We start from the raw sequence: 23841 nt of genomic DNA, 5'->3' as shown, positions 1-23841 counted from the left end.
CTACAGTGAGTGCATACACTTCAGTATATGTAATCCCTGAGGGAAACCAACCTAGCACCACACTATTTTCAACTGAACCACACAGGACCAATAATATGGCTGAAGGGTGATTTATCAAACTGAAGTCTCAATATTAGTCTTTTGTTGCTTCATTTACATTTATTTATTTACTTTGTCTTGATTTGACTGTATTTTTCACTGATGATTGGCTTTACTTTTAAATGCAATTACTTGACACTTTCTTACCTTGTTTAGCGAAAATTATCGTGGCACCTTTGTAATTGGAGTTGTATAATGATGTAGAGAAAAAGCTTTCGTAAATTGTATAAATATGTATTAGCGTTTATTGTACACAGGCTCGATGTTGGCCAATCAATTAGAGTAGTGTTTGTGGAGTAGCACAACGTGTATGATTAAGTTTGTTAGCTCTACAAGTTGACTAATGCTTTAGTGTTAACATCAAAATCCCTCTTTATCATCTAAAGGACATTCATTTCAATGCTTTTTGAAAGTAAATACGTCATGCAAAAACCAAAACGTGCACCCAGGTGGGTCCCAGGACCAAGTTTGGTATACCCTGGTATAGGGTAGAAGTTAAACGCCACGCATATCTTTCTGGTAAAAATGAAAACAGTTATTGGGAAATAGAAATGTCTGAATGATGATGATGAATGCCCCCTTAACATCAGTTATCAAATGGCAGGCGTCAGTTCTATTATATCATACCTACAGATGGAAACACAAAACACCAAATATTGAAATGATGTAGCACACTCAATTGTTTTACGAATTACGAATCACTTTTATTTGGTCAACATAACATATCTAGCACATATCAGTGATACGCCTCATGCTCATGAACCTCATGCCACTCATGCCCATATCCCTGAAGTTCCTGTACTCTCCGGGCCTCATGTACATCATCCTGCCTCTGAAGTGGGGCTGCTCGTACATCAGCCAGTGGCCATCCATCACGTTGCAGGACTGGCAGTCGGACATACGGTAACGTTCCATGATGGAGTCACAGTCGTCCATCATCTCGTGCATCTGACCTCCAAAGTTATCTCTCTCGTAGATCCTCATTCTGTAGGATCCTCTGTGCTGTTAGGAGGAAATAAGAATATGTTGAATTAATTACTGAAGACATCAGACTGTTGGAAAGCGTCACAGAGCCAATGTGATTTATTATGGACATCACAAAGCTACTTCGAGCAGGGATGTTAACAGCAGACTAAGTATCATATTGCCTACCATGGGGATCGTGCGGCAGGACCTGATATCAGTCATTCCCATCATACTCTGGAAGTCAGAGTACTCTCCCCTCCTCATGAAGTACTGGTTTCCCATGTAGTTGTTGCGGTCGTAGACCATGAAGCAGCCGCTCTGAACCCTACAGGAGTGGCACCTGTTCAGGTAGGAGGACATGTCAGCGCAGTCGCTGCTGCACTCATAGGAACGACCCTGGAAGTTCCTGTCCTCGTAGAAGACGATCTGAAAATAAAAAGGGATAATTTCTATGAACTAAAATATTTTCAGAAACAAACATTTTTGAGAAATGTAGGAACTTTAAAGAACTTTAATGTAGTTGGGGGTGCTAGAACACTACAGGTCTTTTGCATGACAATCTATGAAAATTAAAGTATATATTTTGGTTTTAAACTTACCCTGCCCATGTTCATGCTGGTGGACATGTTTGCTCACTGTGCTGCTGGTTGCTGCTCCTGAACTGATTCCTACCTGGTTTAACCCTTTCTTTTATACCTGACCAAACCTAAAGAATTCCCAGCTCCATTGTTCAAACCCCTGACCCAGCAACATGCTATAGAAGCCTGCAGAGGCCACTGAGGTTACGTCCACATTTCCAGTGACTGGATCCCTCAGTGTCTTTAGAAAGACTGTTTCTCAATTGTCTGTTTCTCAAACAAAGTAACATATAGCCTTTTGAGAGTTTACAACAGCTAGTAACAGCCTTGAAAAGGAATGTTCTCCATACAGTACATGTCACAATGCTTTTCTACGTTTTGTAATCTTATTTGATCAAATATGAATGATACATGGCTCAATGTTATATTGTAAGCTCATTTGATTTAAGACATTAAGCATAAATCACACATATTGAATGAAGAGTGAACATCTGGGGTTAACCTGTTAGTTCAAACTATGTATTGTTACTCATCTTTTGTTCAGTGTGCTGATTTAACCATTCTTAAACCTCAGTGGACTTGACGTAGACCGACATTCCTAACCGGTGAATACATCATCAAAAGTGAGTTGAACTTAACTAACATGTATGGTTCATAACACGATACTACAGACATTGTTACAAAACGTTCAATTGTATTGAAAAAATATTTCAAATACTTACATTTGTTAATTAATTTATGAAGCCTTTATGAAAGGTTTATAAAAGGGTCTGTAAATAGTTAATTAGAGTTAATAATACTTTATAGACTGTTATAATACTTTATAGATTTTACAGTTTAGTTAATTCACACACAATGGTACACTCTGCCCCCCTAAATTCAATATTAAGATAGTTTTTACAATATTGAGGTTATGAAAACATATTTTCCTCTGATCTACAATCTGGGCACGTTTAGGCAAAGCAATCATACACTCAAGCAAGCAAGCAAGCACGCACGCACGCACGCACGCACGCACGCACGCACGCACACACACACACACACACACACACACACACACACACACACACACACACACACACACACACACACACACACACACACACCTCTCTATTAATCCATCTCTCTATTAACCACTCCCTTCTTAAATATCCCACACACACATTGTGATGACGGAGAAAGGCATGCTAGAAGGGCTATCTGCCATTGCTTGCATCTTTCACATATTCTCAGTGGGGCCTTTTTATAGGGTAGAAATCTTCTGCTTTGCATCAAGTACCAACTATTTTTAACATCTCACATTCCCAAGATACTTTGGAGTATCAGGCGTGTTACATTGTACCGTGGAGTTTGGGTTACCAGCTGGGAAGGTTCTTATGTAAAAACACCCGTCTGGATTGACCCGGTGCTAGGCACCGATCCAGTTAGAGATCCAGTATGTAGATACTGTAGATATTTAGAGGTGTGGAGCTAAATTTGGCACCTATTGTTTTGTTATGCCAGGTCAGGTCATCACTCTACTGTGCTGATAGAGGCCTCATGCAGTCCTTCCTCTTCCTCTGAAGAGGCAATTAGTTTTCACTATGTAAAAATCCTGGAAGACTGCTCTGAATCCTGTTGAGCTTCTGCCTTTCAGTCTTATCAGAGATACTTCTTGGCTTGTTGAGTTTTTGCCAATGTTGTGCCTGATATCGATGCAGCAAAAGCTTGTTATTCCGCCCATTTTGTAGGTTATCTACCTAACACGCACGTTTCTGTGGATTGAAATAAGCTCTATTTTGAGCTAAATTCATGAAATGCTTTTTGTTTACTTGGACTGAGAAGAAGTACACAGTTTTCCAATGAGGCAAGGCCATTAAACATCAACATATTGCTGCTTTGGACCCACAATGAGTTGCACGGTGGTGATTTCAACTAACGTCCGTGTGTTTTGTATGTGAACATAAAAACAATGAAATTGCCACTGAGAGCTTTTGGAAGTCTTCATGAAATGTAAAAAGAAAATCTAAAATATGAAACTAGTAGTGCAACCACAAACAAAGGCTGTCATAAGGATTATGTTGAAAACATACAGAGGGGGATGTTTTCCATGAACAATTATCGTCCTATGACTTACAACATGAGCGAGCGTCATAGAAATCACACCAATATTGCTAATGTTACATATTTTAATATTAATAATAAAATGCCATTTAGCAAACACTTTTATCCAAAGTGATGTACGCTACAGTGAGTTTATTTTATTTTATTTAACCAGGTAGGCTAGTTGAGAACAAGTTCTCATTTGCAACTGCGACCTGGCCAAGATAAAGCAAAGCAGCTCGACACATACAACAACACAGAGTTACACATGGAATAAACAAACATACAATCAATAATATAGTAGAAAAATCTATATACAGCATGTGCAAATGAGGTAAAATTCTTAACGTAAGGCAATAAATAGGCCATGGTGGCGAAGTAATTACAATATAGCAATTAAACACTGGAATGATAGGATGTGCAGAAGATGAATGTGCAAGTAGAGATACTGGGGTGCAAAGAAGCTAAATAAATTAAAACAGTATGGGGATGAGGTAGATTGGATGGGCTACTTACAGATGAGCTATGTACAGGTGCAGTGATCTGTGAGCTGCTCTGATAGCTGGTGCTTAAAGCTAGTGAGGGAGGTAAGAGTCTCGAGCTTCAGAGATTTTTGCGGTTCGTTCCAGTCATTGGCAGCAGAGAACTGGAAGGAGAGGCGGCCAAAGGAAGAATTGAATTGGGGGTGACCAGTGAGATATACCTGCTGGAGCGCGTGCTACCGGTGGGTGCTACCTTGGTGACCAGTGAGCTGAGATAAGGCCGGGCTTTACCTAGCAGAGACTTGTAGATGACCTGGAGCCAGTGGGTTTGGCAACGAGTATGAAGCGAGGGCCAGCCAACGAGAGCATACAGGTCGCAGTGGTGGGAAGTATATGGGGCTTTGGTGACAAAACGGATGGCACTGTGATAGACTGCATCCAATTTCTTGAGTGGAGTGTTGGAGGCTATTTTGTAAATGACATCGCCGAAGTCGAGGATCAGTAGGACGGTCAGTTTTACGAGAGTATGTTTGGCAGCATGAGTGAAGAATGCTTTGTTGCCAAATAGGAAGCCACTTCTAGATTTAATTTTGGATTGGAGATGCATACACTTCAGTATATGTAATCCCTGAGGGAAACCAACCTAGCACCACACTATTTCCAACTGAACCACACAGGACCAAAAATATGGCTGAAGGGTGATTTATCAAACTGAAGTCTCTATATTAGTCTTTTGTTGCTTCATTTACATTTATTTATTTACTTTGTCTTGATTTGACTGTATTTTTCACTGATGATTGGCTTTACTTGTATAGGCAATTAGTAGACTAACTTACCTTGTTTAGCAAAAATTATCGTGGCACCTTTGTAATTGGAGTTGTATAATGATGTAGAGAGAAAAGCTTTCGTAAATTGTATCAACATGTATTAGCGTTTATTGTACACAGGCTCGATGTTGGCCAATCAATTAGAGTAGTGTTTGTGGAGTAGCACAACGTGTATGATTAGCTAAGTTTGTTAGCTCTACAAGTTGACTAATGCTTTAGTGTTAACATCAAAATCCCTCTTTATCATCTAAAGGACATTCATTTCAATGCTTTTAAACAGTAAATATGTCATGCAAAAACCAAAATGTGCACCCAGGTGGGTCCCAGGACCAAGTTTGGTATACCCTGGTATAGGGTAGAAGTTAAACGCCACGCATATCTTTCTGGTAAATATGAAAACAGTTATTGGGAAATAGAAATGTCTGAATGATGATGATGAATGCCCCCTTAACATCAGTTATCAAATGGCAGGTGTCAGTTATATTATACTACCAGGCAAAAGTTTTAGAACACCTACTCATTCAAGCGATTTTATTGTTTTCTACTATTTTCAACATTGTAGAATAATAGTGAAGACATCAAAACTATGAAATAACACATGGAATCATATAGTAACCAAACAAGTGTTAAACAATCAAAATATATTTTATATTTGAGATTCTTCAAATAGCCACCCTTTGCCTTGATGACAGCTTTGCATGCTCTTGGCATTCTCTCAACCAGCTTCATGAGGTAGTCACCAGGAATGCATTTCAATTAACAGGTGTACCTTCTTAAAAGTTAAGCCAATCAGTTGTGTTGTGACAAGGTAGGGGTGATATACAGAAGATAGCCCTATTTGGTAAAAGCCCAAGTCCATATAATGGCAAAAACAGCTCAAATAAGCAAAGAGAAACAACAGCCCATCATTACTTTAAGACATGAAGGTCAGTCAATACGGAACATTTCAAGAACTTTGAACGTTTCTTCAAATGCAGTTGCAAAAACAATCAAGCGCTATGATGAAACTGGCTCTCATGAGGACCGTCACAGGACTGGAAGACCCAGAGTTACCTTTGCTGTAGTTATCTCTTCATTAGAGTTAGCAGGAATTGTAGCCCAAATAAATGCTTCACAGAGTTCAAGTAACATACACATCTCAACATCAACTGTTCAGAGGAGACTGTGTGAATCAGGCCTTCATTGTCGAGTTGCTGCAAATAAACCACGACTAAAGGACACCAATAATAAGAAGAGACTTGCTTGGGCCATGAAACACGAGCAATGGACCTTAGACCAGTGGAAATTTGTCCTTTGGTCTAGAGTCCAAATTGGATATTTTTGGTTCCAAACGCTATGTCTTTGTGAGACGCGGTGTGGGTGAATGGATGATCTCCACATGTGTATTTCCCACCGTAAAGCATGGAGGAGGAGGTGTTATGGTGTGGGGGTGCTTTGCTAATGACACTGTCTGTGATTTATTTAGATTTAAAGGCACACTTAACCAGCATGGCTACCACAGCATTCTGCAGAGATACGCCATCCCATCTGGTTTGGGCTTAGTGGGACTATCATTAGTTTTTCGACAGTTCAATGACACACCTCCAGGCTGTATAAGGGCTATTTTACCAAGAAGATGAGTGATGGAGTGCTGCATCCGATGACCTGGCCTCCACAATCCCCTGACCTCAACCAGATTGAGATGGTTTGGGATGAGTCGGACCGCAGAGTGAAGGAAAAGCAGCCAACAAGTGCTCAGCATATGTGGGAACTCCTTCAAGACTGTTGGAAAAGCATTCCAGGTGAAGCTGGTTGAGAGAATGCCAAGAGTGTGCAGAGCTGTCATCAATGCAAAGGGTGACTATTTGAAGAATCTCAAACATAAAATATATTTTGATTTGTTTAACACTTTTTAGGTTTCCATATGTATTATTTCATGCCTTCACTATTATTCTACAATGTAGAAAATAGTAAAAAATAATAAAAACCCTTGAATGAGTAGGTGTTCTAAAGATTTTGACCGGTAGTATATATAATTGGCCTATGTTATATCATACCTACAGATGGAAACACAAAACACCAAATATTGAAATGATGTAGCACACTCAATTGTTACGAATTATCAATCACTTTTATTTGGTCAACATAACATATCTAGCACATATCAGTGATACGCCTCATGCTCATGAACCTCATGCCACTCATGCCCATATCCCTGAAGTTCCTGTACTCTCCGGGCCTCATGTACATCATCCTGCCTCTGAAGTGGGGCTGCTCGTACATCAGCCAGTGGCCATCCATCACGTTGCAGGACTGGCAGTCGGACATACGGTAACGGTCCATGATGGAGTCACAGTCGTCCATTATCTCGTGCATCTGACCTCCGAAGTTATCTCTCTCGTAGATCCTCATTCTGTAGGATCCTCTGTGCTGTTAGGAGGAAATAAGAATATGTTGAATGAATTACTGAAGACATCAGACTGTTGGAAAGCGTCACAGAGCCAATGTGATTTATTATGGACATCACAAAGCTACTTCGAGCAGGGATGTTAACAGCAGACTAAGTATCATATTGCCTACCATGGGGATCGTACGGCAGGACCTGATATCAGTCATTCCCATCATACTCTGGAAGTCAGAGTACTCTCCCCTCCTCATGAAGTACTGGTTTCCCATGTAGTTGTTGCGGTCGTAGACCATGAAGCAGCCGCTCTGAACCCTACAGGAGTGGCACCTGCTCAGGTAGGAGGACATGTCAGCGCAGTCGCTGCTGCACTCATAGGAACGACCCTGGAAGTTCCTGTCCTCGTAGAAGACGATCTGAAAATAAAAAGGGATAATTTCTATGAACTAAAATATTTTCCGAAACAAACATTTTTGAGAAATGTAGGAACTTTAAAGAACTTTAATGTAGTTGGGGGTGCTAGAACACTACAGGTCTTTTGCATGACAATCTATGAAAATGTAAGTATACATTTTAGTTTTAAACTTACCCTGCCCATGTTCATGCTGGTGGACATGTTTGCTCACTGTGCTGCTGGTTGCTGCTCCTGAACTGATTCCTACCTGGTTTAACCCTTTCTTTTATACCTGACCAAACCTAAAGAATTCCCAGCTCCATTGTTCAAACCCCTGACCCAGCAACATGCTATAGAAGCCTGCAGAGGCCACTGAGGTTACGTCCACATTTCCAGTGACTGGATCCCTGTGTCTTTAGAAAGACTGTTTCTCAATTGTCTGTTTCTCAAACAAAGTAACATATAGCCTTTTGAGAGTTTACAACAGCTAGTAACAGCCTTGAAAATGAATGTTCTCCCTACAGTACATGTCACAATGTTTTTCTACGTTTTGTAATCTTATTTGATCAAATATTAATGATACATGGCTCAATGTTATATTGTAAGCTCATTTGATTTAAGACATTAAGCATAAATCACACATATTGAATGAAGAGTGAACATCTGGGGTTAACCTGTTAGTTCAAACTATGTATTGTTACTCATCTTTTGTTCAGTGTGCTGATTTAACCATTCTTAAACCTCAGTGGACTTGACGTAGACCGACATTCCTAACCGGTGAATACATCATCAAAAGTGAGTCGAACTTAACTACTTTACTATATAGTCTAAAAAGTATTATAACAGTCTATAAAGTATTATTAACCCTTATTAACTATTTACAGATCCCTTATAAACCCTTCATAAAGGCTCCGTTAAATAAGTGTTAACTCTTTTCTTTTGAGTTTTTCTATACAATTCAAGAGAAATGAACAAATTGATGGATTATTGATGTATTTGAAATATTTTTCAATACAATTGAACGTTTTGTAACAATGTCTGTAGTATCGTGTTATGAACCATACATGTTAGTTAAGTTCAACTCACTTTTGATGATGTATTCACCGGTTAGGAATGTCGGTCTACGTCAAGTCCACTGAGGTTTAAGAATGGTTAAATCAGCACACTGAACAAAAGATGAGTAACAATACATAGTTTGAACTAACAGGTTAACCCCAGATTTTCACTCTTCATTCAATATGTGTGATTTATGCTAAATGTCTCAAATCAAATGAGCTTACAATATAACATTGAGCCATGTATCATTAATATTTGATCAAATAAGATTACAAAACGTAGAAAAGCATTGTGACATGTACTGTATGGAGAACTTTCCTTTTCAAGGCTGTTACTAGCTGTTGTAAACTCTCAAAAGGCTATATGTTACTTTGTTTGAGAAACAGACAATTGAGAAACAGTCTTTCTAAAGACACTGAGGGATCCAGTCACTGGAAATGTGGACGTAACCTCAGTGGCCTCTGCAGGCTTCGATAGCATGTTGCTGGGTCAGGGGTTTGAACAATGGAGCTGGGAATTCTTTAGGTTTGGTCAGGTATAAAAGAAAGGGTTAAACCAGGTAGTAATCAGTTCAGGACCAGCAACCAGCAGCACAGTGAGCAAACATGTCCACCAGCATGAACATGGGCAGGGTAAGTTTAAAACCAAAATATATACTTTAATTTTCATAGATTGTTATGCAAAAGACCTGTAGTGTTCTAGCACCTCCAACTACAACATTAAAGTTCTTTAAAGTTCCAACATTTCTTAAAAATGTTTGTTTCATAAAATAGTTTAGTTCATAGTAATGATCCCTTTTAATTTTCAGATCGTCTTCTACGAGGACAGAAACTTCCAGGGTCGTTCCTATGAGTGCAGCAGCGACTGCGCTGACATGTCCTCCTACCTGAGCAGGTGCCACTCCTGTAGGGTTCAGAGCGGCTGCTTCATGGTCTACGACCGCAACAACTACATGGGAAACCAGTACTTCATGAGGAGGGGAGAGTACTCTGACTTCCAGAGTATGATGGGAATGACTGATATCAGGTCCTGCCGTACGATCCCCATGGTAGGCAATATGATACTTAGTCTGCTGTTAACATCCCTGCTCGAAGTAGCTTTGTGATGTCCATAATAAATCACATTGGCTCTGTGACGCTTTCCAACAGTCTGATGTCTTCAGTAATTAATTCAACATATTCTTATTTCCTCCTAACAGCACAGAGGATCCTACAGAATGAGGATCTACGAGAGAGATAACTTTGGAGGTCAGATGCACGAGATGATGGACGACTGTGACTCCATCATGGACCGTTACCGTATGTCCGACTGCCAGTCCTGCAACGTGATGGATGGCCACTGGCTGATGTACGAGCAGCCCCACTTCAGAGGCAGGATGACTTACATGAGGCCCGGAGAGTACAGGAACTTCAGGGATATGGGCATGAGTGGCATGAGGTTCATGAGCATGAGGCGTATCACTGATATGTGCTAGATATGCTATGTTGACCAAATAAAAGTGATTGGTAATCCGTAACAATTGAGTGTGCTACATCATTTCAATATTTGGTGTTTTGTGTTTCCATCTGTAGGTATGATATAACATAGGCCAATTATATATACTACCGGTCAAAATCTTTAGAACACCTACTCATTCTAGGGTTTTTATTATTTTTACTATTTTCTACATTGTAGAATAATAGTGAAGACATCAAAACTATGAAATAATACATATGTAAACCTAAAAAGTGTTAAACAAATCAAAATATATTTTATATTTGAGATTCTTCAAATAGTCACCCTTTGCATTGATGACAGCTTTGCACATTCTTGGCATTCTCTCAACCAGCTTCACCTGGAATGTTTTTCCAACATTCTTGAAGGAGTTCCCACATATGCTGTGCACTTGTTGGCTGCTTTTCCTTCACTCTGTGGTCCGACTCATCCCAAACCATCTCAATCTGGTTGAGGTCAGGGGATTGTGGAGGCCAGATCATCTGATGCTGCACTCCATCACTCTTCTTCTTGGTAAAATAGCCCTTACACAGCCTGGAGGTGTGTTGTGTCATTGAACTGTTGAAAAACAAATGATAGTCCCACTAAGCCCAAACCAGATGGGATGGTGTATCTCTGCAAAATGCTGTGGTAGCCATGCTGGTTAAGTGTGCCTTTAAATCTAAATAAATCACAGACAATGTCATCAGCAAAGCACCCCCACACCATAACACCTCCTCCTCCATGCTTTACGGTGGGAAATACACATGTAGAGATCATCCATTCACCCACACCGCGTCTCACAAAGACACGGCGGTTGGAACCAAAAATATCCAATTTGGACTCTAGACCAAAGGACAAATTTCCACTGGTCTAGTCTCTTCTACTTACTGATGTCCTTTAGTAGTGGTTTCTTTGCATCAACTAATGAAGGCCTGATTCACAAAGTCTCCTCTGAACAGTTGATGTTGAGATGTGTATGTTACGTGAACTCTGTGAAGCATTTATTTGGGCTACAATTCCTGAGGCTGCTAACTCTAATGAAGAGAGAGCTGCAGCAAAGGCAACTCTGTGTCTTCCATTCCTGTGGCGGTCCTCATGACAGCCAGTTTCATCATAGCGCTTGATTGTTTTTGCAACTGCATTTGAAGAAACGTTCAAAGTTCTTGAAATGTTCCGTATTGACTGACCTTCATGTCTTAAAATAATGATGGGCTGTTGTTTCTCTTTGCTTATTTGAGCTGTTTTTGCCATTATATGGACTTGGGCTTTTACCAAATAGGGCTATCTTTTGTATACCACCCCTACCTTGTCACAACACAACTGATTGGCTTAACTTTTAAGAAGGTACACCTGTTAATTGAAATGCATTCCTGGTGACTACCTCATGAAGCTGGTTGAGAGAATGCCAAGAGCATGCAAAGCTGTCATCAAGCATTGAAATGAATGTCCTTTAGATGATAAAGAGGGATTTTGATGTTAACACTAAAGCATTAGTCAACTTGTAGAGCTAACAAACTTAATCATACACGTTGTGCTACTCCACAAACACTACTCTAATTGATTGGCCAACATCGAGCCAGTGTAGAATAAACGCTAATACATATTGATACAATTTAGGAAAGCTTTTCTCTCTACATCATTATACAACTTGTAACGCTCCGGGTGTCGTGGGTGTGGAGTTAGACGCAGGAAACAGAGAGTTCACTACTGTGCTATTTAATGCACTCACGAAACACTGGGTGCTCAAAAACAAATGCCCCAAACACGGGGGACGAAAACAGTACAGCAGAATACACGACCAGGAACGACCACGTTCGTCTACTACTTACACGAAGGTTACAATAATTAATCCCGCACAAAGAAACAGGCTAATAAAGCCCAACTAATTACTCACATACAGGTGCTAACAATAAACATACAAGGAGGGGGAGGAAAAGAAAATCAGTGGCAGCTAATAGGCTGGCGACGACAACCGCCGAGCGCCACCCGAACGGGAAGGGGAACCACCCTCCGTCGAACTCGTGACACAACTCCAATTACAAAGGTGCCACGATCATTTTCGCTAAACAAGGTAAGAAAGTGTCTAGTAATTGCATATAAAAGTAAAGCCAATCATCAGTGAAAAATACAGTCAAATCAAGACAAAGTAAATAAATAAATGTAAATGAAGCAACAAAAGACTAATATTGAGACTTCAGTTTGATAATCACCCTCCGGCCATATTATTGGTCCTGTGTGGTTCAGTTGGAAATAGTGTGGTGCTAGGTTTGTTTCCCTCAGGGATTACATATACTGAAGTGTATGCATCTCCAATCCAAAATTAAATCTAGGATTGGCTTCCTATTTGGCAACAAAGCATTCTTCACTCATGCTGCCAAACATACTCTCGTAAAACTGACCATCCTACCATCCTCGACGATGTCATTTACAAAATAGCCTCCAACACTCTACTCAAAAAATTGGATGCAGTCTATCACAGTGCCATCCGTTTTGTCGCCAAAGCCCAATATACTTCCCACCACTGCGACCTGTATGCTCTCGTTGGCTGGCCCTCGCTTCATACTCGTCGCCAAACCCACTGGCTCCAGGTCATCTACAAATCTCTGCTAGGTAAAGCCCGGCCTTATCTCAGCTCACTGGTCACCAAGGTAGCACCCACCGGTAGCACGCGCTCCAGCAGGTATATCTCACTGGTCACCCCCAAAGCCAATTCTTCCTTTGGCCGCCTCTCCTTTCAGTTCTCTGCTGCCAATGACTGGAACGAACCGCAAAAATCTCTGAAGCTCGAGACTCTTACCTCCCTCACTAGCTTTAAGCACCAGCTGTCAAAGCAGCTCACAGATCACTGCACCTGTACATAGCTCATCTGTAAATAGCCCATCCAATCTACCTCATCCCCATACTGTATTAATTTATTTTGCTTCTTTGCACCCCAGTATCTCTACTTGCACATTCATCTTCTGCACGTCCTACCATTCCAGTGTTTAATTGCTATATTGTAATTACTTCGCCACCATGGCCTATTTATTGCCTTACCTTAAGAATCCTACCTCATTTGCACATGCTGTATATATATTTTTCTACTATATTATTGATTGTATGTTTGTTTATTCCATGTGTAACTCTGTGTTGTTGTATGTGTCGAGCTGCTTTGCTTTATCTTGGCCAGGTCGCAGTTGCAAATGAGAACTTGTTCTCAACTAGCCTACCTGGTTGAATAAAATAAACTCACTGTAGCGTACATCACTTTGGATAAAAGTGTCTGCTAAATGGCATTTTATTATTAATATTAAAATATGTAACATTAGCAATATTGGTGTGATTTCTATGACGCTCACGTTGTAAGTCATAGGACGATAATTGTTCATGGAAAACATCCCCCTCTGTATGTTTTCAACATAATCCTTATGACAGCCTTTGTTTGTGGTTGCACTACTAGTTTCATATTTTAGATTTTCTTTTTACATTTCATGAAGACTTCCAAAAGCTCTCAGTGGCAATTTCATTGTTTTTATGTTCACATACAAAACACACGGACATTAGTTGAAATCACCACCGTGCAACTCATTGTGGGTCCAAAGCAGCAATATGTTGATGTTTAATGGCCTTGCCTCATTGGAAAACTGTGTACTTCTTCTCAGTCCAAGTAAACAAAAAGCATTTCATGAATTTAGCTCAAAATAGAGCTTATTTCAATCCACAGAAACGTGTGTGTTAGGTAGATAACCTACAAAATGGGCGGAATAACAAGCTTTTGCTGCATCGATATCAGGCACAACATTGGCAAATACTCAACAAGCCAAGAAGTATCTCTGATAAGACTGAAAGGCAGAAGCTCAACAGGATTCAGAGCAGTCTTCCAGGATTTTTACTTAGTAAAAACTTATCATCCCAACCAAAATGTTATTGTCACTGACAAATATGAAATATTCTTGTACACATTTTTACAATGGCCTTCCCATTGAGCATCCATATTACAGTAAATGTCTGTGAAATATGTATCGTTTTAAGAGTAAATTGAAAATCCATTATTAATGTGTGCTCTTTACTTTTTAATGACTGGCTCAACTGTTCCCTTGGCAAATAGTCTGGGTAGCCATTTGAGGTCTCATTGGCAACCACTTCATTTATTCACCTGTTGCCATTTCAAACTTGGGTTCTGTGTGGCACAGTGATCTAAGACACTCCATCTCAGTGTAAGAGGTATCACTGCAATACCTAGTTGAAATCCAGGCTGCATCACATCTGGCTGTGAATGGGAGTCCCATAGGGCAGTGCACAATTGGCCCAGTGTTGTCTGGTTTAGGCCATCATTGTAAATAAGAATTTGTTCTTAACTGACTTTCATAGTTAAAAAAAAGAAAGTGGAACGCCTCCGAGGAATCTTCCCCCCCATAATTTTCAAACATGAACCTTTTCAAACGCACATTGCCCTTTATAAGTGTCAATTGTAAGTTGTATACCAGCTAGACTTCCTTGTCTGACTTGCATACATCACTAAGGTACCTCCAGTGAAAATGCCATTCAGCATCATCCCCATCTGCATCAAAATGCATTGGATAAACCATCAGAAGACAAATTATATTTTCTTGACCTTAAAAAGCACTCAAAAGAACTCCATATGTGGTGATATGAATGTGAAATAACATCAATTTCACTTTGCACAACAACCATCACGATTACATGACAATGCAAAATAGTATTCAGTGATTTTTAAATATGTTTTAAAATATATTTTTAACACTTATAGTAATGTATAGGCAATATTGAATTCAGTCCACCCAGTAATAAATAAAATGTAATTGAGAGCCATAAACCAACCAGTGCTCCCGCACATTGGCTAACCGGGATATCTGCATTGTGTCCTGCCACCCAAAAACCCATATTTTATGCGGCTGCTACTCTCTGTTCATCATATACTTCAACCATATCTACATGTACATACTACCTCAAGCAGCCTGACTAACCGGTGTCTGTATGTAGCCTCGCTAATTTTATGGCCTCACTACTGTATATAGCCTTTCTTTATACTGTTGTTCTATTTCTTTACTTACCTATTGTTCACCTAATACCTTTTTTGCACTATTGGTTAGAGCCTGTAAGTAAGGTGTCTACTACACCTGTTGTATTCAGCACACATGACAAATAAACGTTGATTTGAAATGTACACCCAAGTGTGCTGGTTGTTAGCCAGTGCAGCACTGCCCTCTAGTGGTTAAATGCCCCCCTGACAAATGTTCAAAATGTAGAAGAGCACTTCTCTTAAAAAAAAAAAAGCCATTTTAACATACTTTATACACAAAGCAGGAAGAATACATTTACAATGCATTTGGTAAATTTAATAGTCCATTACATACAGGCCAAACAGCATGAGAAGCACTGTGGACAGTATGCTGCTTGTGCTATACTAGACCTTTATTCAACAGCATTATCTGCTCTACAGCCTTCATACTGAGGCAACTCCTCTTTTTATTGAACACATCTCCAGCTTTGGTGAATATGCGCTCACATGGCACAGACGAGGCGGGAACACTGAGGTATTTCCGAGCCAGCTGGAACAGGTGCGGGTACACCTTGGAGTGCTTCTCCCAGTAGTGCATGGGGTTCTCCACTCGGTTCAGGTACGGGTCACTGAGGTAGTGTTGTACCTCCACCGCTGCGTCCGCCGTGCTGCTCTGAACACTCTGTGTCTCGCCCACTTTACTGTCAAACATCTCCCACAGACCCCCATCGTGGGACTTAGACGGAGATGTTGCCATGGAGACGGAAGCGGTTTCCATTGCCCAGGAGGTGTGGGGTGATGTCGGGGGGGGCGTCGTTGACCCGGTGGTGGACGGCGGCAGAGTGTCATCCTTGTCCGGACTTATCCGGATTAACGAGGCGCACTCGGAAGTGAGGAGCTTCACCGCCTCCTGAGCGTAGCCCTGGTTCCCGAAGGCCAACATTTTGAAGCGCGGGTCTAGGAGAGCAGAGAGAGCCAGGATTGGCTCGGTCTCCACCATACTGCAGCTCGTCTGAAGCTCCCTCTGTAGGTTAGACGCCAGCTGTGTAGCCGTAGGGTGTATGATGGCACCGTGCTTCTTCTCAAGGGTTATCTTCAGCATCCGGACAAGAGGAATGACCTTGGAGGCCGAGACGCGTTTCTCTGAGGCGAGCTCGGCTGTGGCCTGGTTGAAGGAACCCAGCACTCCGAGACACTGGTGGATGACCTCGTAGTCAGCAGATCCCAGAGGGATGATGTCCGTGTCCAGGGTGCTGAGAGCAGCAGCCACAGACTCCCTCTGATCAAAGACGCGTTCCAGCATAGAAAAGCTACTGTTCCATCTCGAGTCCACTTCCTGGATCAGCTTCTGCTCCGGCCTGCCTAGCTGCCCTTGCACCTCGGCTAACCTCATCTCTGCGTTCTGATTCGACTTGAAGAAAGACACGATAGCCCGCGCTTGGGAGCGGATGTCCTGCAGCTCCAAAGTAGCCTCCATGGACCTCTTAATCACAAGGTTCAGGACGTGTGCAAAAGAGGGCAACTGGAGGATTCCTAGTTTCTGAACCGTGGCTACCATATTGTCGCTGTTCTCTGTGACAAATGCAGCAACCCTGCTGTGGAGGCCCCAGCTCGCCACCAGTTGGTTTTTGGCCTCCTCAATGTGGATCACTTTGTGGTTTTCAGGCAGCTTAGAAATCCCAAGGAGGAACGTGGATAACTGGGCATTTTCTGCTACCAAATGCCCCGTCACTGAAATGTAACTGTGCTTATCGATAGAAGTCCACATGTCCAAAGTCAGGCTGACAAAGTCAGAAATTACCATCTGAGATACAACATTATCATTGATGAATTCACACCGAGACCCCACCATTTTCTTCAGCGCTTGCTTGTTTGGAAGATTGTAGCTTGGGTCTAGCTTTTGGACGAAAGCAGCGAATCCCTCTTCCTCGACTACTGAAAATGGCTGGGTGTCTTTAACCAACATGTTGACTAGGGCATCATCCAGGTCTTCTTGTCTGGTGGTCCTGACTGTGAAATAAAACAGTTTAATCAATTCAAATTGAATTAGATGTACAATTAATGCTAATCTAAATATAACAATTGATTGAAACAGGATGAAAACCATCTATCCTAAAGGAAACATACCTTGGATGTGGTGTCCAGCAGCAGCACTGTTTGTAAACATTGAGTTTAGTCCTGTAGTACCAGAGAACGATGAGTGGACTCCAGCACTACTAATTATTGAGTTAGAGAACGTTGAGTGGACTCCAGATGTTGAGTTGCTTGTGCTTGAGTGGGCTCCAGATGTTGAGTTGTTGTACCAGGCCTCGCTTGGGTGCCTTGATCTTAGGTGCCTCAACATGGCGGAGGTGTTTTTGTTGAAGCTAAGCCGTTGTGAGCAGAGGGCGCACTGGACCTTATTGGGTGTCACTAGAGTGAAGTGATCCCACACCAGTGAGAAGGCTCTCTTAAACTCAGTCATCGTCTGGCCTGCAAAATAAAATAAAATAAAAAACTTCAATAATCTGGCCGCAACAATGTAGTAAACAGATCGAAATAGTTTTGGTTGCTTATGGGAAACAACTGTTACTTGGTGTAAATAATTAGGCTTGTGTGAGCTACGTGTAACGTTATTAGAAAATGTGTAGTGGGCGTGATTTAAAATGAAGGAAAAATTAGAAATCTAGCTAACGTTACATTTCTACTAATCTGAACAGTTCTTGTTTGTAGCTAGCTAGTTGGCTAGCTACATAAACCTCAAACAGGGCAGAAAATGAAATAAAAGGATCAGGATTGGAAGTCACAACGCTGACATGATGGGGTTCACACGTTCAGGTCTGTACTAGACATAGAGATCCATTCTAATGCTATAACTAGTTAACGTTAGCTAGCTGTGTGGGTATGTTGAGCAAGGCTTATAGGTCTGCTGGACAAGGTAAATGTCGGACAAGTAGCTAGCGTTGTGTCTGTGTTTTGGCATCGTCATTTTATTTCAAAACAACAGGAGTGCATGGTTGCAAATATTTAACTTACCTTCTTTGATTATTCGAAATTGAATGTAAAATATATAGTCATTGAGCGCTGTGTGCTTCTGAGCGCGCGATTTGATGATGTACGTCTCAGAATTACGTCACCTCCGATTTTCGAACCGCTTACTGCCAGCTGTTTTGACCGATTGAGTGGTTGCGTTCGAGTTTATGTCAAATCCGATGGTCACTGCCATTCAAAGTGAGTTACATTATGGGGTTAACATTGTCCGACTTGCGCCTACATGTCGACTGCATTAACTTTACAGAAATCATGTGATCAAAGGTCATTAAGGTTTGACTGCAGTCGACAGCAAGTTTTTGCAGTTGCTCTTCACCAACTTCATCCTGCAGCCATCGCCTGAATTATGGCAGGCTCTGAATGTGACCAAAGACATGACGGAAACAGTCATTGATTGTACAATGAACACCCATATGATTTCAGTTTGTGAGTGTGTAATATGGGGGTTGAAACCATGTTTATTTCGACATTGTAATGAAAACTTTCTTTATCAACACTTCCATGTTGATCTGAGCCTTGCTGTTGGAAAACCACATTAGTGTCCAACTTTCGGATGTCACAGATGCACCTCCCCCGACTTCACTCCTTGACTTGTCTTTCGCCTTACTACTCAAACGTGTCCCGTGTCTTTTCTGACATTAGCAAAAGTTGTTTCAAATCTTAGTTTAAAGTTTACTCATATTCATTAAGCTATTGACATATATTGACTGTCTGTATTGTAAACCTTTGTCACAGTTAGTCTATGTGCTGGGACTGCTCAACCCAGACCCTATAGGCTTTGGCTAAGATTTTTCTCTTTAAATTTTTATTCCTAACAACAGTATTGATTTCAAAGTTTAACAAACCATACAATTCTATGCACAAGGACTACTTTTAACAATTTACACAGAACATTTCACAAAATCACATTCACTGGAAGAACTGTGCAGATGCAAAGTTTGGTAACAGAATTATGATAAAATCTCCCTCAGTTTTTTATGCAACCATGTTTATAAAATATATATCTGCTCCGAATTAAAATTCAAAGATGTCTGTAGAAAGAATGGGATGTCAGCTATGACATGACACCTTGAGTTTGAATACATTTAATTTGGTTATTGAATTACAGTAGGTGAAGTGGATTTACATCTGGTAACGGAATTAAGGTAACAGAATTTACATCATGGTTTCCTGATCTGTACAATACAGAAATGCATTATTATGGAAAGGTAAATCTTAATGCTACAGCATGCATGACATTCTAGATGATTCTGTGCTTCCAACTTTGTGGCAACAGTTTGAAGAAGGCCTTTTCCTGTTTCAGCATAACAATGCCCCCGTGCGTAAAGCGAGGTCCATACAGAAATCGTTTGTTGAGATCGATGTGGAAGAAATTGACTGGCCTGCACAGAGCCCTGACCACAACCCCATCGAAAACCTTTGGGATGAATTGTCGTGAAGAGGGCACGACAAAACTATTCCCCCTCAGGAGACTGTAAATATTTGGCATGGGTCCTCAGATCCTCAAAAGGTTCTATAGCTGCACCATCACTGCCTGGTATGGCAACTGCTCGGCCTCCGACCGCAAGACACTACAGAGGGTAGTGCGAACGGTCCAGTACATCACTGGGACCAAGCTTCCTGCCATCCAGGACCTCTATACCAGGCAGTGTCAGAGGAAGGCCCTAAAAATTGTCAAAGACTCCAGCCACCCTAGACATAGACTGTTCTCTCTGCTACCGCACAGCAAGCGGTACCGGAGCGCCAAGTCTAGGTCCAAGAGGCTTTTAAACAGCTTCTACCCCCAAGCCGTAAGACTCCTGAGCACCTAATCAAATGGCTACCCAGACTATTTGCATTGCCCCCCACCCCCCCATCTTTTACACCTCTGCTACTCTCTGTTGGTATGATCTATGAATGTCACTTTAATAACTCTACCCACATGTACATATTACCTCAACTAACCGGTGCCACCGCACATTGTCTCGCTATAGTCTCGATATTGTTATTTTACTGCTGCTCTTTAATTACTTGTTACTTTTATTTCTTATTCTTATCCGTATTTTTTAAAACTGCATTGTTGGTTAGAGGCTCGTAAGTAAGCATTTCACTGGAAGGTCTACCTACACCTGTTGTATTCAGTGCATGTGACTAATAAAATGTGATTTGTTTGAAAGCTGACTGCGAGCCAGGCCTAATCGCCCAACATCCGACCTCACTAATGCTCTTGTGGCTGAATGGAAGCAAGTCCCCACAGCAATGTTCCAACATCTTGTGGAAAGCCTTCCCAGAAGACTGGAGGCTGTTATAGCACCAAAGGGCAGACCAACTCCATATTAACGCCCATGATTTTGGAATGAGATGTTCGATGAGCAAGTGTCCACATACATTTGGCCATGTAGTGTAGCTTTCATTTGACACCCAATTTGATATGCTCCTATTAACTTCACATGTTGGTGCTCATGGGTCCTTTTAGATAGACATGCCCTAAAGATACGCCTTGTAAGGCCGATTAAATGATGGCTGTATAGTCAACGTTACAGATTGGCTAATGGAAAACGCTGCCCTATATTTTCCTACTAACCTGGGCCGTTTTCCAAAAGCATCTTAAGGCCAAGTTCGGGAGGCAGCGCTCAGGATTCCCTCTGAGGACCAATCTCCCCCGCCCTCAAAATTCAATTAAATGTATTGCATACTCTAATAACCTATGAGATACGCCTACGCAGTGCTATTCCATACATAACTCACTTGAGCACAGTACACAACTCTTCAAACAAGGTTTCACCTATTAGAGTCAAGTGCTTCATTCTATATCTAGAGGACTCCTGATGTCTGCAGGAGTGATAAGTATATTTATTTTTTGTCTTGATCTGTTGTGGTCTAGTACTGTCTTTTTGCTGGCTTGGGCCATCTACTTTAAGTGCTGCCTCTCTTCCCAGTGTCCTACTTGGTGTGTGACCTGCTGACTGCTCATAATTTGCAGATAGTTGTTGACACATCAACCAGGATCAAGTGGCAGGGCAATTTGTGACTTGTTTTGGTAAGGAGGGTGGTTTCATCTATTTTCTGAGTGTATATATAACCATCTCAGTGGGCTTCATGCTATTGCTAGTTATTTACAGATTATCTCATTTTGTTCTTTAGTAGCTTTGTCAACTATGTGTGTCACGCCCTGAATTTAGAGAGCATTTTTATGTCTCTATTTGGTTTGGTCAGGGTGTGATTTGGGGTGGGCATTCTATGCTTTTGTTTTCTATGATTTTGTATTTCTATGTTTTGGCCGGGTATGGTTCTCAATCAGGGACAGCTGTCTATTGTTGTCTGATTGGGAACCATACTTAGGTAGCCCTTCCCTCCTTTGTGTGTGGGAAGTCAACTTTGTTTGTGGCACATGGCCCATTAGCGGCGCGGTTGTTTTGTATTGTTTATTGTTGGCGTCATTTCTAAATAATAGGAATACAGTGTACGCTCACCACGCTGCACCTTGGTCCACTTCCTTTGACGGCCATGACAATGTGTGTGTTTTCAAAACTTGTTCGCACCTATCTCTGTAGACGTTAAAGACGTTCCTCACCCCTTGGTTTCAACCCTTCTAATTTAGTGTACCCTGCGCGCACAACACACGTAAACACCGAGTTCATCTCAGCCTATGCTGCCCTTTTTCCCCCTCCTTGCCTCTTTTCACCTCACCCTTTCCCAACCCCCTCCAACTTACAACTCAGGCAATACGCTTGACTTCATCTTTACTAGAGGCCGCTCGCCTACTAATCTCACTGCAACCCCACTCCAGGTCTCTGATCACTACTTTGTTTCCTTTTCTGTCACCCTTTTCTTCAACCATAACCACTCAGCCCCTACCCAGATGGTCATGTACCGTCGCAATCTTCGCTCTCTCTCTGCCACTTCTCTGTCCTCTTCTAACTTATCATCTCTCCCTTCTGCTAAATCATTCTCCCTCCTGTCTCCTGATTCTGCCTCTTCGACCCTACTTTCTTCCCTTTCCGCATCCTATGACTCGCACTGTCCCCATTTCTTCCTGCCAGTTCTGCCCTCCCCTCCTACTCTGTGGCTGAGTGACTCATTGCGAGGGTACAGAACAGGGCTGCGGGCAGCTGAGCGAAAATGGAGGAAAACACTGGAGGACCTGATTCAGAGGACCATCCTACCCATGCTAGATTACGGAGATGTAATTTATAGATCGGCAAGTAAGGGTGCTCTCGAGCAGCTAGATGTTCTTTACCATTCGGATATCAGATTTGTTACCGATGCTCCTTATAGAACACATCACTGCACTCTATAATCTTCTGTAAACCGGTCGCAAGACCCACTGTTTGATGCTTATTTATAAAACCCTCTTAGGCCTCACTTCCCCCCCCCATCTGAGATTTCTTCTGCAGCCCTCATCCTCCACATACAACAGCTGTTCTGTCAGTCACATTCTGTTAAAGGTCCCCAAAGCACACACATCCCTGGGTCGCTCGTCTTTTCAGTTCGCTGCAGCTAGCGACTGGAACAAGCTGCAACAAACACTTAAACTGGACAGTTTTATCTCAATTTATTCATTCAAAGACTCAATCATGGACACTCTTACTGACAGTTGTGGTTGATTTGCGTCATGTATTGTTGTCTCTACCTTCTTTCCCTTTGTGCTGTTGTCTGTGCCCAATAATGTTTATACCATGTTAGGTGCTGCTACCATGTTGTGCTGCTGCCATGTTGTGTTGCTACCATGCTGTGTTGTCATGCGTTGCTGTCATGCTATGTTGTTGTCTTAGGTCTTTATGTGTTGTGTTCTCTTGTCATGATGTGTGTTTTGTCCTATATTTTTATTTCATGTATTTATATTTTTAATCCCAGCCCCTGTCCCCGCAGGAGGCCTTTTGCTTTTTGGTAGGCCATCATTGTAAATATGAATTTGTTCTTAACTGACTTGCCTAGTTAAATAAAGGTTAAATATAAATAAAAATAATCCTTTAACTTCCTCCTCTTTATGTTCTCTTCCTCTGTATCCGCTACTAATGCCACTTTCTACCATTCTAATTTTCAAGCTTCTGCCTCTAACCCTAGGAAACTCTTTTCCACCCCCTCCTCCCTCTCTGCGGACGACTTTGTCAACCACTTTGAAAAAAAGGCCTACTCAGCCTATTGAGTCCCCTGGTCTCCCTCACACAGAACTATCCTACGCCTTGACCTCGTTCTCCCCTATCTCTCCAGATGACATCCTGCGACTAGTTAAGTCTGGCCCCTCGACAACCTGCCCGCTCAACCCCATCCCCTCCTCCTTCCTCCAGACCATCTCTGGAGGCCTTCTCACTTCCCTCATCAACTCATCCCTGACCCCTCTGACTTCAAAACGGCCCGAGTTGCTCCCTTCCTCAAGGAACCAACACTTGACTCATCTGACGTCAACAACTATAGACCTCTCTCCCTTTCTTTTCTTTCCAAAACACTTGAGCATGCTGTCTCTGATCAACTTTCTCGTTATCT

At 41.7% G+C, this 23841-nt stretch overlaps 4 protein-coding genes across 4 annotated transcripts; 1 reads left to right on the top strand and 3 right to left on the bottom strand.

Annotated features, from left to right (window-relative positions):
* Positions 1-787: 787 nt before the first annotated feature.
* Positions 788-1718, bottom strand: LOC139421306 (gamma-crystallin M3-like). Its single transcript, XM_071172056.1, has 3 exons — positions 1665-1718; positions 1252-1491; positions 788-1101 (listed from the first exon to the last, which is right to left on the bottom strand). Exons 1-3 carry the CDS (start codon positions 1689-1691, stop codon positions 826-828), a joined length of 543 nt encoding a protein of 180 aa, XP_071028157.1. The 5' UTR covers positions 1692-1718; the 3' UTR covers positions 788-825.
* Positions 1719-7137: 5419 nt separating this feature from the next.
* LOC139421305 (gamma-crystallin M3-like) lies at positions 7138-8060 on the bottom strand. Its single transcript, XM_071172054.1, has 3 exons — positions 8007-8060; positions 7594-7833; positions 7138-7443 (listed from the first exon to the last, which is right to left on the bottom strand). Exons 1-3 carry the CDS (start codon positions 8031-8033, stop codon positions 7168-7170), a joined length of 543 nt encoding a protein of 180 aa, XP_071028155.1. The 5' UTR covers positions 8034-8060; the 3' UTR covers positions 7138-7167.
* Positions 8061-9445: 1385 nt separating this feature from the next.
* On the top strand, positions 9446-10386 carry LOC139422232 (gamma-crystallin M3-like). Its single transcript, XM_071173404.1, has 3 exons — positions 9446-9499; positions 9676-9915; positions 10066-10386. The coding sequence occupies exons 1-3, from the start codon at positions 9473-9475 to the stop codon at positions 10339-10341; spliced, it is 543 nt and encodes a 180-aa protein (XP_071029505.1). The 5' UTR covers positions 9446-9472; the 3' UTR covers positions 10342-10386.
* A 5233-nt stretch (positions 10387-15619) lies between these two features.
* On the bottom strand, positions 15620-18470 carry LOC139422231 (E3 SUMO-protein ligase ZBED1-like). The gene is made up of 3 exons (XM_071173403.1): positions 18361-18470; positions 17473-17817; positions 15620-17355 (listed from the first exon to the last, which is right to left on the bottom strand). The coding sequence occupies exons 2-3, from the start codon at positions 17807-17809 to the stop codon at positions 15746-15748; spliced, it is 1947 nt and encodes a 648-aa protein (XP_071029504.1). The 5' UTR covers positions 17810-17817; positions 18361-18470; the 3' UTR covers positions 15620-15745.
* Between the last annotated feature and the right edge of the window lie 5371 nt (positions 18471-23841).

This window comes from Oncorhynchus clarkii, chromosome 12, assembly GCF_045791955.1.
Source record: "Oncorhynchus clarkii lewisi isolate Uvic-CL-2024 chromosome 12, UVic_Ocla_1.0, whole genome shotgun sequence".
In the NCBI taxonomy this organism is placed as follows: Eukaryota; Metazoa; Chordata; class Actinopteri; order Salmoniformes; family Salmonidae; genus Oncorhynchus; species Oncorhynchus clarkii.
Note: the sequence above shows the minus strand (reverse complement) of the source record. Positions and strands in the feature narration are given on the sequence as shown.

Bases quoted from the DNA above. Each gene is read 5' to 3' on its own strand.
- LOC139421306 (XM_071172056.1), bottom strand. From the start codon at position 1,691: ATGTCCACCAGCATGAACATGGGCAGG. The intron at 1,492-1,664 runs GTAAGTTTAAAA...TTTTATTTTCAG, and splicing joins CCAGCATGAACATGGGCAGG to ATCGTCTTCTACGAGGACAG. The intron at 1,102-1,251 runs GTAGGCAATATG...TCCTCCTAACAG, and splicing joins CCTGCCGCACGATCCCCATG to CACAGAGGATCCTACAGAAT.
- LOC139421305 (XM_071172054.1), bottom strand. From the start codon at position 8,033: ATGTCCACCAGCATGAACATGGGCAGG. The intron at 7,834-8,006 runs GTAAGTTTAAAA...TTTTATTTTCAG, and splicing joins CCAGCATGAACATGGGCAGG to ATCGTCTTCTACGAGGACAG. The intron at 7,444-7,593 runs GTAGGCAATATG...TCCTCCTAACAG, and splicing joins CCTGCCGTACGATCCCCATG to CACAGAGGATCCTACAGAAT.
- LOC139422232 (XM_071173404.1), top strand. From the start codon at position 9,473: ATGTCCACCAGCATGAACATGGGCAGG. The intron at 9,500-9,675 runs GTAAGTTTAAAA...TTTAATTTTCAG, and splicing joins CCAGCATGAACATGGGCAGG to ATCGTCTTCTACGAGGACAG. The intron at 9,916-10,065 runs GTAGGCAATATG...TCCTCCTAACAG, and splicing joins CCTGCCGTACGATCCCCATG to CACAGAGGATCCTACAGAAT.
- LOC139422231 (XM_071173403.1), bottom strand. From the start codon at position 17,809: ATGACTGAGTTTAAGAGAGCCTTCTCACTGGTGTGGGATCACTTCACT. The intron at 17,356-17,472 runs GTATGTTTCCTT...TTTATTTCACAG, and splicing joins TGCTGGACACCACATCCAAG to TCAGGACCACCAGACAAGAA.